This window comes from Macaca nemestrina, chromosome 16 (assembly GCF_043159975.1).
Source record: "Macaca nemestrina isolate mMacNem1 chromosome 16, mMacNem.hap1, whole genome shotgun sequence".
Lineage (NCBI taxonomy): Eukaryota > Metazoa > Chordata > Mammalia > Primates > Cercopithecidae > Macaca > Macaca nemestrina.
In genome coordinates this window covers 91,329,014-91,346,026 of record NC_092140.1, presented here as the reverse complement: position 1 = coordinate 91,346,026, position 17,013 = coordinate 91,329,014, and the positions used below count along the sequence as shown (strand labels likewise).

The following is a 17,013-nucleotide window of genomic DNA, read 5'->3' as shown; positions in this document are numbered from 1 at the left end:
ATTTACTCATTTATGTTATTGTATCTGCTGTATCTCTGTATTGGAACGTCAGTTCCATGAGAGCAGGAATTTTATTCTATATATTGCTATATCTCCAGAGCTTACAACAGTTCCACACACATTGCAATGTTCAATAAATATTTGTTGAATGAATGAGTGAATATATCACATCTAGCTTTGAGATAGGATAAATTCAATGATGGAAGAATTCACACTTACATGTATTATGTATCAATTTATTAAAATCATATAATCAATTAATGAAATATTTTATGAAGTGAATTAGATTGAAATATGTCCTGGCTTGTACCATTTTGATGATAACTTTTACAGCCTTGGAGTGTGTATAGATTCTATGTAGTATAAAAGAATTATCCACTTTTCTTGTAGTTTACAGTCTTAAAGATGTGTAATAGAAGTTTGAAATTGTGTGGAAAGCACAGTATTGAGATTTTAAAAAAATTCAATTGGTAAAGAAAGTGTAGAATAGAGCAGGGGTCCCCATCCCTGGGCCACAGACTGGTACCGGTCTGTGGCCTGTTAGGAACCAGACAGCAGGAGGGAAGCAGTGAGCAAGTAAACAAAGCTTCATCTGTATTTACAGCTGCTCCCCATTGCTCACATTACTGCCCAAGCTGTGTTTCCTGTCAGATCAGTGGTGACATTGGAGTCTTATAGGAGTACAAACCCTACCATGAACTGTACATGTGAGGGATTGAGGTTAACTACTCCTTATGAGAATTGAATGCCTGATGATCTGTCACTGTGTTAGTTTGTTTTTACACTGCTGATAAAGACATACCAAAGACTGGGAAGGAAAAAAAAGGTTTAATTGCACTTACAGTTCCGCATGGCTGGGGAGACCTCAGAATCATGGCAGGAGTTAAAGGCACTTCTTACATGGTGATAGCAAGAGAAAATGAAGAAGAAGCAAAAGTGGAAACCCCTGATAAACCCATCAGATCTCATGAGACTTATTCACTATCATGAGAATAACACAGGAAAGAGCAGCCCCCGTGATTCAATTACCTGCTCCTAGGTCCCTCCCACAACACGTGGGAAGTCTGGGAGGTACAATTAAAGTTGAGATTTGGGTGGGGACACAGCTAAACCGTATCAGTTACTAGTGCCAAAGGCTTTGGGGACCACTGGAGTAGAGGATTCAAGGTATCTGTTAGGATGAATAGCAGATCTAAAAGAAGAAGAAGAGCATAATACCTGAATAGTTTAGTTCAATGGCTCTTAACCTTTTTGTGGCTATATATGTTTTTGAAATTCATTAAAAACTATATGTTCACTCTAGAGAAAATGTTTTTACCACCAAAATTTGTATATATTTTAGTGTGTTTATGTACCCTAAATAGGTTACCCACAGTAGGTAGCTAGACTTCTAGGTAAGACTTTTTGGTGTAGATGGAATAGATAGCCAGTGTGAAATGCTGTGTAACAATCTGATAGAAGGTTTTGTAAGAGTTGAAAATTTTTACTCTCATATATAAATAGTTACTAATACCAAGTAACATTTTGAAAGATATTAATTTGTTATCAACACATATTGGTTAGTGTGGACTTTCAAATTAATTGTAAAATTGATTGCTTAGGAAAGAGAATGGTTTGAGATAAAAGGGAAGGAGTAGCGTTGGTGAAGAAACAATATTAAGGACAAGAACGTGCAGTCCTTTAATCCTAGATAAACAGTTTGGCCATCTGAATTAAAGGGGAAATAGTTCTTACAAACTCATAATGTTGTAGATTCAGAAAAAGATCGGAGAAATCAGTCAAATACAGGTTCCTACTTCTCTCAACTAAACCCTTGTAACTTGGTCATCTCAGCCGTTTGGACACATCAGTGATTAGAAACTGGAATCCATAAAAATTATCAGAGCTTTTTTTCTTCTTGTTGGTCCTAATTTGGTATGTTGAAGTACATGGAAGTTTCATTTTGTTTTCTTATCATACATTCAGATTTTTAAAAAATGCTGTAACTTTTTCTCACCCTTTTACTGTAATTTTCTGTCCTTTCAGCCTTTACTCACATGACTTGTTTTCCAGATCAACTGTCATCCTAACTGTTCTGTTATGGACATGATTCTGTTTGTCATTATTCTTGAAATATAGTGCCTAAAACTACACATATGAGATATGACAATGGCAGAGTATATGAGGATTATTGCTTCTTTCAGTCTGGCTGTTTTTGCTGATGTAGACCCAGACTATATCAGCACTTTTGGGAGCCATAGCAATACTCATAATAGCCAAAATGTATTGGCTGCTTAGAATATTCCATGTACTGTGCTAAGTACTTTATATGTGTTACCTCCTTTTATCTTTATAACAATCTTTATAGCAATCTTAAGTTTATAATGATACTACCATTATGCATCTCATTTTAATGGGGAGGAGAATGAAGCTTAGAGAGATCTATGTGCCCAATACCACATAGTAACTGCTGAAGGTAGAATTCTAACCCAGGTCTGTAGGGTTAGGATTCTGTGCCATACCGACAAACGGCTGAGTTTGCCAGCAATGAAATATTTGGAGGCTTTCACATCAATTGCTATTAATTCAGTGCTTTCAGATGTTTTAGTAAGTAGGCATTTAACCTTTCTATATTTTACTGATAAGTCGTAATTACAGGATTTAGATATTTATTTTTTTCTCTCACTCATATAACTTATTTTTCCCAATATAACTTATTTCTCATAGCTTCCACATTCGACAAGATACCAGTCTGTTAAAGACAGCTTTTGCTCAAAGTTAGTAATGATCAATAGATCAGAAATTTATAATAATAGTTTTTCTACATTCTGCAAATTCAGCTCATAGCACTGTTCATTAGCTCATGATTCTTGATCCATAAATAAACATCATTGTATCTGCTGTTGTCCTAAAAAAAATCATGAGAGATGCAGAAAAAAGAGCATTATACTTTCACTAATGACTTCTCTTCAAATCAACATTTGATGGTTTTGTTTTCTTCCTGGAGAGCCAATGAAATAGTACGTCTCACATTATTTTCTAAGTTGAGAGGAGAATGTTGATGACAAACCCCAAATATTGGCATGTTCCTTTTTTCTATTGATTTTTATGTAGATCATTATAAGTAGATGCCTTATATCCCACAGATGAAAAATGTATTTCACTTTAGACATTGGGAATGATTATTAACATTTATAATATACCTCATAATTGACAAAGTCCATTTAAATATGATCTCGTTTAATCTCCCCAGTTGTATGTGAAGGAGGTAGCATCAGTCTTACCATTTTACACTCAAAAAAGTGTAAGATCATACAGTTTGAGAGTGGTCCAGTTTTCAAGCCTTAGTTTTGAAATATAGTCCACATCTTATATTCTTTTCTGCAATGTCACATGGCCTCTCAATGAAATAAACGAAGGCATTAGATGAGGACTCGCCAATATAGGGATTGAAAGCATAATGTGTGCTTTAGGTAATTAGATAGATAGTTGAGAGTTAAAGGTTGAGTCTGAAGAATTTGACACTAACATGCTTAAAGAGAAAAGAAGAAAGTACCTAGAAGGAGATAGTGAAGACATTTTTTGGCATGAGTAAAACTATTTAAGATTGTAATACCTTTGGTCACACAGAATTTTTTAAGTATTTCTAAAATTAAGAATAATAATTATTACAAATTTAGATTATTAACATTAAAGAAGTCACTGAAGATATTAACAAAACCACTTATTTGTGGAAAAAATGTGTTGGTATTAAGGAAGTTTAAGCAACAGACTTGAGAATGGACCATTGATGTAGTTTTCTTTAAGGAGATTTTTTTCATTGAATAAGTATAAAATAGAGATGCATGAAAAAGTTGTAGATTAAGTTGGATGTTTTAGTATGATCAGTCACCAATTTCCAAGCATTACATTTGATTAAAATAGATCATACATCTATTTGTAGATGAATAAAATCAATGATGGTTGAGTAAGGTTTGGAAGATATTTGTTAAATGAAGTTTGCGGTGCTGTAAATTTTGAGAAGAATGAACCTTTACTTCAAGGAAGTTTAGATATTTATTAAGTTTGAGAAGTAGTTTCTGTTTACATTTTTAAAAATTGACTAATATCCACATTTATTTGTCATTTAACCTTAACACAATGTCAAATTCAGAAATTTTTAAATGAAATACATTTAAAATATGCTAAAGAAACCTGGGGAAATGTTGAACTCCTCTGTTAAGGAAACCAAGGCTCAAAAACTAAATAAACTTCTAACCAAATGTCTCTCTATCATCTCCGTTCTCTTTCATAGCAATATTCCTACTATAAAAGCAACTCAATTTTGTTCATAAAAATACAGTATAACCTCATTATGCCGTTAGATGTTGTTTATTATTGCTTGGTTTAATTTTCAGCTTTACTATGAAGAAGCTTTAGAAGTTGGCATTTAAAGGCTGGGTGTGGTGGCTCACGTCTGTAATCTCAGCACTTTGGGAGGCCAAGGGGGTTGATCACCTGAGGTCAGGAGTTTGAGATCAGCCTAACCAACATAGTGAAACTCTGTCTCTACTAAAAATACAAAAATTAGCTGAGTGTGGTGGCGCGCACCCATAATCCCAGCTACTTGGGAGGCTGACACAGGAGAATCACTTGAACCCAGGAGGCAGAGGTTGTAGTGAGCCAAGATGGCACCACTGTGCTCCAGTCTACGTGACAGAGTGAGACTCTATGTCAAAAAAAAGAAAAAAAAAGAATTGGTATTCAAATGTTTTATGTTTTTACATATTTATGAATATCATGGAGAATGTGATGTGGATAAGATGGATATTTTATGTATATTTTACCAAAAATTCTATGTGCATAGGCAAAATAAAATCTCCTAACTTGAGCACAAATTTCTTAATATTCCCAGATTTATGATCGCAGTCCATATGCCATCTTAAGAAAGGTTTGCAGACTCCAAAGTCTACAAAAATATTGGCCAAATCAATTAGTCAACGCACTTTATATATATCCTTAACGTCCATATCCTTTCCACTGACAAAGCTGGACTAAGGAGTTTAAAAAATTTTTTTAATTGGAAGAAGAAAGAGGGAGAAATTTGATGTTGACTATTATATCTGCTGCAGCGGGATTAGAATTCATCTTCAACTTCATGTTTGTTATTTCCAATCCTTCATTTCTTTGCAGGAGTGTTGTGGTGCCTGTAAAGAAGCCACCTCCAGGTAGTTTAGCTGTAACCACTGTGGGAGCCACTACTGCTGGAAGTGGGCTGCCAACAGGCAGTACCTCTAATATATTTGCTGCTACTGGAGCTACACCAAAAAGTATGATTAATACAACAGGTATTGTCCTTATATATTTTTGTGATACTCATCTTTTTATGTTTTCTATATTTTCATTTTTCTGCTTATTTGATCTTAAAAATTAAAATACCCTAATCATTTAAGATTATCTTAATTTTTAAGAAGGTTATATTTTATGTTATGACTTTTTAGAATTTGTCTGTAGTTGTAGAGTGCATTTTTTAGTGGTCATTTTAGAGGACAGTATTGTTTTTGAGTCTTCTCAAAACGGTGCTGTTTATTTTCAGAGTGAAATCAGATTACTGAAAGATATTTGGGGAGCAGAAGCAAAGGATAATTTGAACACTGACGTTTGATATGTAAAAATGAGTAAAATATATCAAGAATATCAAGATGTACTAAAAATGTTAGTGACAGAAAGCAGATTTGGGGACATTGATTGGTTGAGTTCTAACATATATTCTTTGCTAAATCCCCTAAGGGAGGTAGAGCTCCCCTAAGAACCTTGACGATATGCAAGAGCCTCAACTTGATAAAAAGTGCATGTGAATAAGAACCGTTGTTTGACATTGAATTAGTTCATATACATAGATTATAATTTGATCCAATTCATTGCCCAGCAAATTCCTAATGAATCTAGGAACAACAAATTTCAAATCATTACAAATACTAAAAGTCTGCCTAAAATAACCTTTTTTTTTTCTGTAAATTTACAGAAATGTTCCTGTTGATTATCAGCTAAATAAATCCTTACCCAAATCTTTGTGATTCCGTTTTAGGTATTTATACAGCGCAAGATGATCCCTGACTTTTCTTCCCTGACTATAGTAGTCTTCTCTTCTCCAGACTGTATAGCCTTGAACTTTCCGTTTATTATCATTGCCTAGATTCTTCCCATTTTTATTAATTTCATAGCTCTTTTTTGTGCTTTCTGTATCTATCTTGTTTATCATACCACCTGAATCTGACATATCATGAACAACACATTTATGGGGTTGTAGTAAGTAGAATGTACTCTATTAAGAATATTTATATTGGCAAATAAATGTCATTAATGGCATTGTGTCAAAGAATAGACCATCTATTGTTTATCTGTATTATAAATAGATATTTCTACCTGGCTTGTCTGAAGACTTTAAAGTCTTTCCAGTATTAGAGTTTCATTCTTTATACTCATTTAGCTTTCTAGAGATAGGAGTCAAACTGCTTTTCTTTTACTAAAGTATATACTTTGAAAGTGTAAAGGTTTTAAAAATATGAATGAAGTCGTTATTCTTGTTAGGAGTTAGGTAAATGCAAAATGGAATCACCTTTTTTGTCTTTATATGAGACAAGTCATGATGTTTTTAATTTCTATTTTAAGAATTAAGAATGAATATGGAAAGTAATGGTAGCAAGAGTTTTGATGATAGTATAAAGTATATAATATTACAATGAGAAATAAAAATGTAAGTGATAAACTTCTTAAAAATGTGTGTGTGTGTGTGTGTGTGTGTGTGTATGTATGTGTGTATAAATTGTGAGCCAACAGCTAAGCCGGACATATTCTTCATTTCAAATATTGGCATATAGGTGCTCTAAAATGTTCTAGTGGAAGTCCCAGTAAGCAATTCAGTTTTATGGGAATTAGTATAAGATGATAATATTTTGGAACACTAGATGTCCCTCAACTCCACAGCTATTTAATATACTTACGTGGCGTATTACAGAAAAATCTTTACTAAAATTATATTTTTATATCATTGAGGGAACACTCATTATTTTAAGACCAGGTACTAATGTAACTCATTATAGCCCTTCTTAAGCAGTGATCTTATCAAAAGCAGCATTTGATGCTGCAGTGCCACAAATTTATGCTCAGATCGTTCACTCCAAACTCTGTCTTAAATGATGAATACCAAAAATATTGCAGTGTAACTATAAAAAGATAACTTTTTCACACCTAAATTTGCATTGTTTTATCAGCCTCATTTTATCTAAAAATTTTTTCATTTGTTGATGTTTTTTATTTATACCCCATTTGTAGTATGTAGTTTTGTTAGATTAATGTAAGCAAATCAATTAGATTTCAATGCAGCATCTGTTATATAAAATTATATTTATTAGCATACTTACTAATGGCCAAATGATTGTCAAATTCTGTTTTGAAATTCTGATGAGTAATTCTTTCAAAATCAGATAGTAATGGTGTAATAAAATTTTTTTTAAACAAATTTATGTTTAAGGCTAAAAATTATTATTTTGGGAACAGGTGCCGTGGATTCAGGGTCCTCCTCCTCTTCCTCCTCTTCTAGTTTTGTGAATGGTGCTACCAGCAAAAACCTTCCAGCTGTACAAACAGTTGCTCCAATGCCAGAAGATTCAGCTGAAAATATGAGGTATGCATGACTGTTTGTTTTTATTCATTTTAACTCTTTTTAAATGTAGCGAAACAGTACACAAAAATACAAAATATAGGAAGAGTTCTTGGGAATGAAGATTAATTATTTTGCAATTGCATTTCACAATTATTCTGATATCTTTGGCTAGTTGTTATGTAAAAACCTCTGATATATTTTGGTCCAAGCAGAGATCTTCAGTGATTTTAAATGTTTACTGTTGTATTAGTAATTCACTGTCATTAGTGCATGTTACTATTTCCAGTAAAGATTCAAACATGTACAAATGGTAACATGATAAAATTGGGCATCTTTGGGGGGGTGATAAAAAGTTTAAAATATAAAGTTTCAGGCCAGGCGTGGTGGCTCACGCCTGTAATCCCAGCACTTTGGAAGGCCAAGGAGGGCAGATCACTTGAGACCAGGAGGTGGAGACCAGCCTGGAAAACATGGTGAAACCTTGTCTTTACTAAAAATACAAAACTTAGCAGTGTGTGGTGGTGCACGCCTGTAATCCCGGCCACTCGGGAGAGAGGCTGGGGCAGGAGAATCGTTTGAACCCAGGAGGCTTGTTGCAGCAAGCCAAGATTGCACCACTGCACTCCAGCCTGGGTGACAGAGCAAAACTTTCGCTAATTAATTAATTAATTAACTAACTAACTAACTAATGAACTAACTTTCAAATTAGATCTACAATGTTATATATAACATCACTGGAATTTGAATAAGCAAACATTATCGTATCTGCCATGATTAAAGGCCATTCCTGGAAGAGACTGGACCTCATTCTTGGAGTAAAATTGTGCACATGTATACACATACACACAGAAAAAACTGTGAATACTGTGTGTATTCACAGTTTTTATAGAGGTATAACACAAATACAGAATATAAAAGCTTATTGAAAGAATGAACACACTCATCATCACCCAAGTTAACAAATAGACTGTACACCAGGAACCCTTGCTTTGCACTTTTTTCCTAGTCACTGTTCTTGCTTTTCTTCCAATTCCTTACCCTGACTTTTAATACTAAGATAGTTTTGTCGTTTTTGAATTTTATGTAAATGTAAGTACATCGTATGTGTTTGTCTCTGACTTCTTTTGTTCAACATTATTTTTATGAGATTCATCTATTGTTGCATATAACAATAGTTTATTCATTTATTCTTTTATTTATTTATGTGTCTATACCATAATTTATTAATTCATTTTACCGATGGTGGGCATTTGGAATTTTCCTTATCTTAGTTATTACAAATAATACTGCTATATAGATAAGGCCACTTATAATTACTATGAGTGTGCTACTATTACGTGTGTGTACTACACATTAATGTGTATATGTTAGATAATTTGGAGTATAATTGCTGATTCATAGTGTTTGTATATGTTCAGTTTTACTAGATAATGCCAAATGGTTTTCAAAAGTGGTTGTACTAGTTTACTAACTCTGCAGCAGATTATGAGAGGTCTTGTTGCTTCATATCTTTGATAGGACTTAGTAGTTTTAGTCTCTGTCATTGTAGCCATTTTGGTGGAAGTGTAGTGGCATTCCATTGTATTTTTAGTTTGCATTCTCCCAATGATAAATGAGGTTGAGCACTTTTTAAATACATTTGTCTTTTGTTTTCTTCTTTTGATTTGCCTGTTGAAATCTCTAGTCCATTTTTTTAAATTGTGGGCTTTTTTTGGTCTTTTTCTTATTAATTTTTTGAAAATGAGCCCTTTGTATGTTATATGTTATACATATATCTTCTCCCATTTTTTGACTTATCATTATCAATATGGTCTATTTTGATCAACAGAAGTTGTAAATTTTAATTAAATTTACCTTACAATTTTTTGGTTTATAAGTGCTTTTGGTGTTGTAAAAGCTTTGCCCTGTCTTACCTTCTGGCTGCTTTATTCTTTGCTTTTTGAATTTAGATGTGTAATCCATTTGGAATTTTTGTGACTATAATGAGGTAGGAGCAATAGGTATATGAAGATGACCCAGCACCATTTATTGGAAAGACACTTCTTTTCCCTGTGTTCTGTCACTTTTGTCACAAATTAGTTTTTCATATATACATGATTATGGTTTGGCAAACAGCTCTGCCTCATCTCTTTTTCTGTCTTTAAGCCATACTATCTTAATTAGCCTTAGGTTTAATAAAGATTGGGTTGAGTAAGATCTGCTCACCCTGTTATTTTTCCTCAGTATCATTCAATTACCTATTGACCACCTATGTGTAGATCTATTTCTAGACTCCATTCTGTCCCATGAACTATATGTCACTGCTGCACTATCTTCCTGTATCGTAGCTTTATATTAAGTTTTGAAAGAGATGAGGTAGTATAAGTCCTCTAACTATTCTTTTTTAAAATTGCTTTGACTTTTCTAGATTAATTTACATTTTCATATAAATTTTACAAGTGACTTGTCAATTCTAAAGCAGCAAAAAAAGAAATTCTGCTGAAATTTTAATTACAACTCTGTTGAACCTTTAAATTTGAGGAGATTCTTCATTGTAATACTGAGTATTCAAACTTTTGAAATTGTCATTCATTGAGATCTTTAATATTTTTCAGCAGCTTACTGTAGTTTTCATTGTAAAGCTCCTGTACTTATTCTTATATCTTTTTAAATTTTTATTTTTTTAAATTTTTCATGTGTTTGATGATATTATATTAGATTTTTTGCTCTAAATTTCCAATTGGGAGTTAGAAGCCAGACAAAAAAGAGTACATAGTGTATGATTCCATTTATATGAAATTAAATGAAATGCAAATTAATTTATCTTTAAAAATAGCAAATCAATGATTGCCTATGTCAATTTTACCTCAATAAAACTGAAAAAAGGGGACAATTTTGTATTAGTGTATTGATTTTTATATGTTGATTTTATATTTTATAATCTTGCCACTTAATTTTAGTGAACTCGGTAAGTTGTTTAGAACTTTCTAAATTCACATAATCTATCTAACGCTTTCTGTAGTTTCCTTGTTTTCTTTGCATGAGATAATGTCACTTGTAGCTTTAGTATTATTTATCCTGAAATGTTTGAGAATTCACCACCAGAGCCATTTCTGCCTGGAATTTTCTTTCTTGGAAAATTTAAGTTATAGATTCAGTTTTTTAAATTGATAAGTGAGTATCCATATAATATATTTATTTTTGTATCTGTTTTGTTATTTTTGTCTTCAATGAATTTACCCATCTTATCAAAGTTGTTGGACTTATTGCCATACATTCTTTGTAATTTTTTACATTTTATTAATATTTTAAAATATAAGTATGATCTCTAATGATGTTCCCTCTTTCATTTCAGATTTTGTTAATTTTTGTTTTTTCTCATTTTTTCATTATCAGAATAGCTTTTGTTTTTCAATATTATGATTTCCCCCCAAAAATGATACTGTGTTCATTAACATTTTTAGGGTTTTTTTGCTTTTTATTATATGAATTCTGCTTTTATTACTCCTTTCTATTTACATCACATTTCCTTGCTTTTTTCTTTCCATGTCTTAGAGTGGAAACTGAGATTGAGTGTCTATAAACTGTGGACCATGAGCCAAATCATTCTGCCACCAGTTTTTGTACATAAAGTTATTGGCATACAGCCACACTCATTTGCCCGTATATTGCCTATCACTGCTTTCACATTACTGTGACTGAGTTAAATAGTTGTAACAGAGACAATATGGCCTAAAGCTTAAAATATTTACTATCTTATCCTTTACAGATGTTTCCCAAACCCTCTCTTGGATCTTTGATTTTAGACTTTTCTTGTTTAATGGTGTGGTATATGAGCATTTAAAGCCATAACTTTTCCTCCAAGCACTGTTTTACCTGCATTGTACAAATGTATTATTTTTTATATTCAATATTTTTTCTAATTTTCCCTACTTCTTCTTGGATTCCTACACTTTTCAGAGGTGCATTTTAACATTTATTTTTGTTCACTAAAAATACTGCCATGCAATCCATTCAAGTTGTTGCATGAATTAATAGTATGTTCCTTTTTAATTTCTCAGTCATATTCTATGGTATGGATGACAGTTTGTTTAAACATATACCTACTAAAGGACATTTAAGTTTTTTCCAGTTTGGGCCTATTAAAAATAAAGTTACAATGGACATTTGTTTTTATGTGAACATATATTTTTATTTCTCTGGGATAAGTACCCAAGAGTGAGATTATTGGCTCTTTGGTAAGTATATGATTAGTTTTATAAGAAACTGCAAAACTCTCTTCTAGAGTGATTGTACCACTTTATGTTTCCACTGGCAATGTGTGAGTGGTCCAGTTTCTCCTCATTGTTACCAGCATTTATTAAAGTGTTCTGATAGGTATGTAGTGATATCTTATTGTGCTCTGAATTTGCATTTTCCTAATGGATAAAGATGCAGAACATCTTTTCATATGTTTATTTCCCATCAGTGTGTCTCCTTCATGAATTGTCTGTTCATGTCTTTTGCCTATTTTTTAATTGAATCACTTTCTAACTTTTGAGCTCTGAGAGTTTTTGTTATATTCAAATACAAGTCCTTTTTTAGAAATGTAGTTTGCAAATATTTTCTCCTAGACGTGCTCCGTTTCATCCTTTTAATGGGGTTTTTAGCAGAGAAAAATTTAAATTTTTTTAAGTCTGGCTTGTCAGATTTACCTTTTTATAGTTAAGCTTTTGGTGTCATGTCTAAGAGCTCTTCATCTAGTTCTGAGTTCCCAAATTTTATATTGCATTTTCTGTAAAGTTTTGTGGTTTAAAAGTTGTTTTACTTTTAAGTCTGTGATCTATTTTGAGCTGATATCTGTGTAAGGTGTGAGGTTTAGGTTGAGGTACATATTTTTGCCTATGAATGTCCATTTGTCCCAGCACCATTTGTTGAAGAGGCTATCCTTGCTCATGAGGCATGCTTTTAAGATCTTCTAAGGCAAATTTAGAGAGGCCTCTATTCTTGGATTGCTTTTGCCACACTTAGAAAGGGTGGACTTGCTAGAATTTCTCCTGAATGCTCAGTGTATTTATTGAGCTCTCTCCTTTCTGGCTGGAGGGAATTCAGACAATTCCCAGCACTATGCACTCTCAGTGATGTTTGTGTTACAACTCCTTCATAATTATTCTTTTCAAAAAATTGTTCTATTCTAGCCCTTGGAGCTTTCAGGCTTCACATAAGTAGATTGCTATTCAGCCTAAGACTCAGGTTTTTGGAAATTTTTTTCTTTATAGCTTCCTCGTCTCAGGGACTCTGTCCTGCAAATTCTATTCACCTTGGCTGTCTTGAACTACAGTCTCAGTCTCGTCAACCCAAAAACATTGCAGGACTCAGTATTTGCCATAATGTAGGAAATACCTCCATAAAAGAAATGTGGATGATGGGGGAGCTCACCTTATTGGTTTCTCCTTCCTTAGGGTTCATTGTTCTGTACTCCCTGTAGTGTCTGAAAATAGTTGTTCCCTGTATTTGTCTAATTTATTAGCTGTTAGCATGGAAGGTAATTTTAGACCATCTTACTTTTTCAAGGCTACAAATGAATTTTATATTTTTATCATGTTGTCAGTGGTTTCTTTTATACATTTTATTTTAATTATTTTAATTGTTTCCATTTCAATATCCTGAAATGTTAACCCACTTATTATCCCTAATTATTTTTGTATAGATTATTTCAAAATGTATATGTATATACATAATTGTGTCATCCATGAATAATGGGGGAGTTTTTTTCCCCCATTAAAATCCTTGCACCTTTTAATTTCTTTTTCTTTTTTTTTTTTCTAAAAAGATGCAACAAAATTTTTTTATTGTAAATTGACAGTTTATAATTGTACAAATTTATGAGTTACAAAGTGATGTTGTAAATTGTAGATAGAGTATGGAATAGTTAAATCAAGCTAGTTAACATATCCAATACTTCAAATACATTTCTGTGATGAGAGTATCAATTTTGAAATGTATAATGCTCCATTAAGTATAATGCGCCACACTGTACAACAGAACTCAAAAAAAGTATGAAACATATTCTTCTTGTCTGAGATTTTATACCTTTTGATCAGCATTAATTTTTTTTTTTTTTTTTCTGAGACAGTCTCACTTTGTCACCCAGGCTGGAATGCAGTGGCGCAATCCCAGCTCACCGCAACCTCCGCCTCCCGGGCCCAAGAGGCTCTCCCGCCTCGGCCTCCCCAGCAGCTGGGACCACAGGCACGTGACACCACACCCAGCTAATTTTTTTGTAGTCTCAGTAGAGATGGGGCTCTGCCATGCTGTCCAGGCTGGTCTCGAACTCCCGACCTCAGGTGATCCACCCACCTCGGCCTCCCAAAGTGCTGGGACCACAGGCGTGAGCCACCATGCCTGGCCTAATTTTTATGAGACAAAATATCAATTTCAGAACAGCATCAGTGACCAGGCACAGTGGCTCACGCCCACAATCCCAGCACCCTGGGAGGCCGAGGTGGGCGGATCACGAGGTCAAGAGACCAAGACCATCCTGGCCCACATGGTGAAACCCTGTCTCTACCAAAAATACAAAAATTAGCTGGGCGTGGTGGCGTGCACCTGCAGTCCCAGCTACTCCACAGGCTGAGGCGTGAGAATCGCTTGAACCCGGGAGGCGGAGGTTGCGGTGAGCTGAGATCGCGCCACCGCACTCCAGTCTGGTGACAGAGCGAGACTCCGTCTCAAAACAAACAAACATACAAACAAACAACAAAAAAGCAGCATCAGAAAGTGAGCAGACCAGGCACGGTGGCTCACGCCTGTAATTCCAGCACTTTGGGAGGCTGAGGCATATTTTTCTGTATTGAAAATACGAAAGTATTTGTCTCTAATAAAAAAAAAAAAATTAGTTGGGCATGGTGGCACGTACCCGCAATCCCAGCTACTCAGGAGGCCGAGGCAGGAGAATCAATTGAACCCGGGAGGCAGGGGCTGCAGTGAGCCCAGATCGCGCCACTGCACTCCAGCCTGGCGACAGAGCAAAACTTCGTCTCAAGAAAAATAAAAATAAAAAAAAAAAAGAGTGAGCATATCTAACTACCCTCAGCTCATAATAGGGCTAATAGGTCAACAGAATAATAATTCATGCTATTGCACTGGAAAAGGAATTAAAAGAAATTTAAAAATGTGTAAGCAGAAACTCAGTTGTATGTAAGAGAACCCAATTCCCTGAGATAAAAGAGAAAGAGCTGGAGTCCTTTAAAAATTAACTGCCTGTTTTCTGTGGCTAGTGAGCCTTATCTCTCCTCCTTTCCCAGGCATTGTAAATACCGTTTCTCTAGCTGTGCGGCTGCAAGGTAACTAGACAGATAAACTCAAGTCATAAAACATGTTTTTCCTTGAAAAGAAAGAAATGATGTAATGCATGTCTCAATTAATTGTCTTTCTCACTTCTATAATATGCTTCCCCCTGCACAGATCCCGCCCCGCCGCCCCACAAAATGCTTAAAAGGTAACTTAACTCTTTGTTCAGGGCTCAGTCCTTTGGATGTTAATCCAACTGGTCCAGTGCACCTAAATAATAAATATCTTCCTGAACTCCATCGGTCTCTCTGATTCCTTAAAAATCCCGCTACATTTCGTGTAATGAACTGGCAACAAGAGAAAGCTGGTTGAAGAAAGGCAGAGGAATTGTGTCTTATAAGAATTAGAATCGAGGGGCTCCATAATCATCTGGCATCCGTTTGATGTTGTATCTGTGGTTAGAAATGTACATAATAGGAACTCCAGGAATCTTACGGATTCTTCTTTTAAGGTCCCGGTCAACTGTGGCCACAATGTAACACTTATGCTGAGTTACTCTCTGTACTAAGCAGTCATCTGCATAAGTCCCTTTGTGTATACATGGTAATCGTTCAAATCTTGGATCCTTGGCGATCCTTAGAGCCACTCGATACTTCTGCCCCAATTTCTCAATTTCAGCCATTACACAGTCAGTTATACAAGGGATACACTTGGCATACAGACAGTCCATCATTGACTGCACTAAGTCCAGTTTGGCTTTTATGGAAAAGTTGATAAAGTTGGTATCAACGAGGATGTGGTAAGGTGGGCCCAGCTGTGTATTATATTGGAAAAATAAGCAGGAAGGGTGTTGGGGAACTTCTCTTTACTTTAACGCACTGGGATCCTTCTTTTCTTTCTTTTTAGGTTTTAATCTATCCTTTTCTTTAAGCCTCTGATCGCTGAGACTAAGCATTCGCTTCATGGTCGCATATTTCCTTGTTTTCTTTTGCTTCCCCATGGTCACGCCACACTCCTGGTTCTTCCGTAATCCAAATTTCTTTTTCTTAACTTACAGTGCCACCCAGTACCTCCAATACAATTTATTACAGTCATGGTTATAGCAGGCATTCTTTTTACATTCTCCATCTCAGATGAAAAACATTGAACATTTATCATTAATTATGATGCCTCTTACCTATTTATATAATTTTCAATAAATGTTATACATTTCTTATATTTGTAATTAACAAAAACTTGCTATCGTGATGTATGTTATGCTTTTTAAATATACACTAAGATGATCTTGTGGTTTTTCTCCTGTTAATATGGTGTACTATATTGGTTTAATTTTTAAATGCTAAAAGAATTATCAATTTCTATAAGAAATCCAATTTCATTGTAATGTGAAATAGATTTATCTCTTGAAAGCTTCTATAAGATTATTTTTTTGTCTTTTATTCCCCTGAAATATTTAGCAAACTTCACAAGCAAAGACATCTACTCCTGGATCTCTTCTTTTAGGAAAGTTTCTTAATTAAAGTTTCAATTTAATTAGTTACAGATCTCCCAAAATTTTCTGTTTTTTCTGGTGTCAGTTTTGGTAGGTTTTTATTGGCATAAAGTTTTTTGTAATGTTATCATGTTATTCTTTTAACATTCATATAATCTGTAGTAATGTCCCTTCTTTTTATTCTTGATATTCTTTATTTAAGCTAGCCAGCTTGTCTGCCTTCCTGCCTTTCTACCTTCCTGCCTGCCTGCCTGTCTTACCTTCCTTGCCTTCCTTCCTTTTCTTCATAAGTTCTGGCAGTAATCAGTGTTATTCTTAATTGCCAAAAAAAATTCACTAGCGAGAAGTAACAAGAAACTGTTAAGTTGAAGGTTGTACATTATTTGTTTCCTTAGTGCAGTAGTTTTCTAACATCAGCATGCATCAGATTAACATAGAGGGCTTATTAACATACAGATCATTGGGTACCTGATTCAATAGGACTTCAGTAGGGCATGAGAATTTAGGGCACCTCTAACGAGTTTTTAGGTGTGTTAGTCAAGCTTATTTAGAGAAACAGATTAAATAGGATGTTTACATTCATATGAATATACATGCATATACATATTATTTATTATAAAAATTTGGCTCACGTGATTATGGAAAC

At 34.2% G+C, this 17,013-nt stretch overlaps 1 protein-coding gene and 1 pseudogene across 5 annotated transcripts in view; one reads left to right on the top strand and one right to left on the bottom strand.

Annotated features, from left to right (window-relative positions):
* The window catches only part of LOC105486020 (neurobeachin), a 747,447-nt gene that overhangs the window by 259,257 nt on the left and 471,177 nt on the right, over positions 1–17,013 (top strand). For 4 of the 5 annotated variants that reach the window (XM_011748656.3, XM_071081645.1, XM_011748658.3 and 1 more), the window contains 2 exons: positions 5,152–5,306; positions 7,519–7,645. In XM_011748656.3, coding sequence (XP_011746958.1) covers positions 5,152–5,306; positions 7,519–7,645 — 282 coding nt within the window. The remainder of the gene's footprint in view (positions 1–5,151; positions 5,307–7,518; positions 7,646–17,013) is intronic. The other variant, XM_071081644.1, reaches the window with a different exon arrangement.
* Positions 13,417–15,922, bottom strand: LOC105486018 (rRNA-processing protein FCF1 homolog pseudogene; annotated as a pseudogene).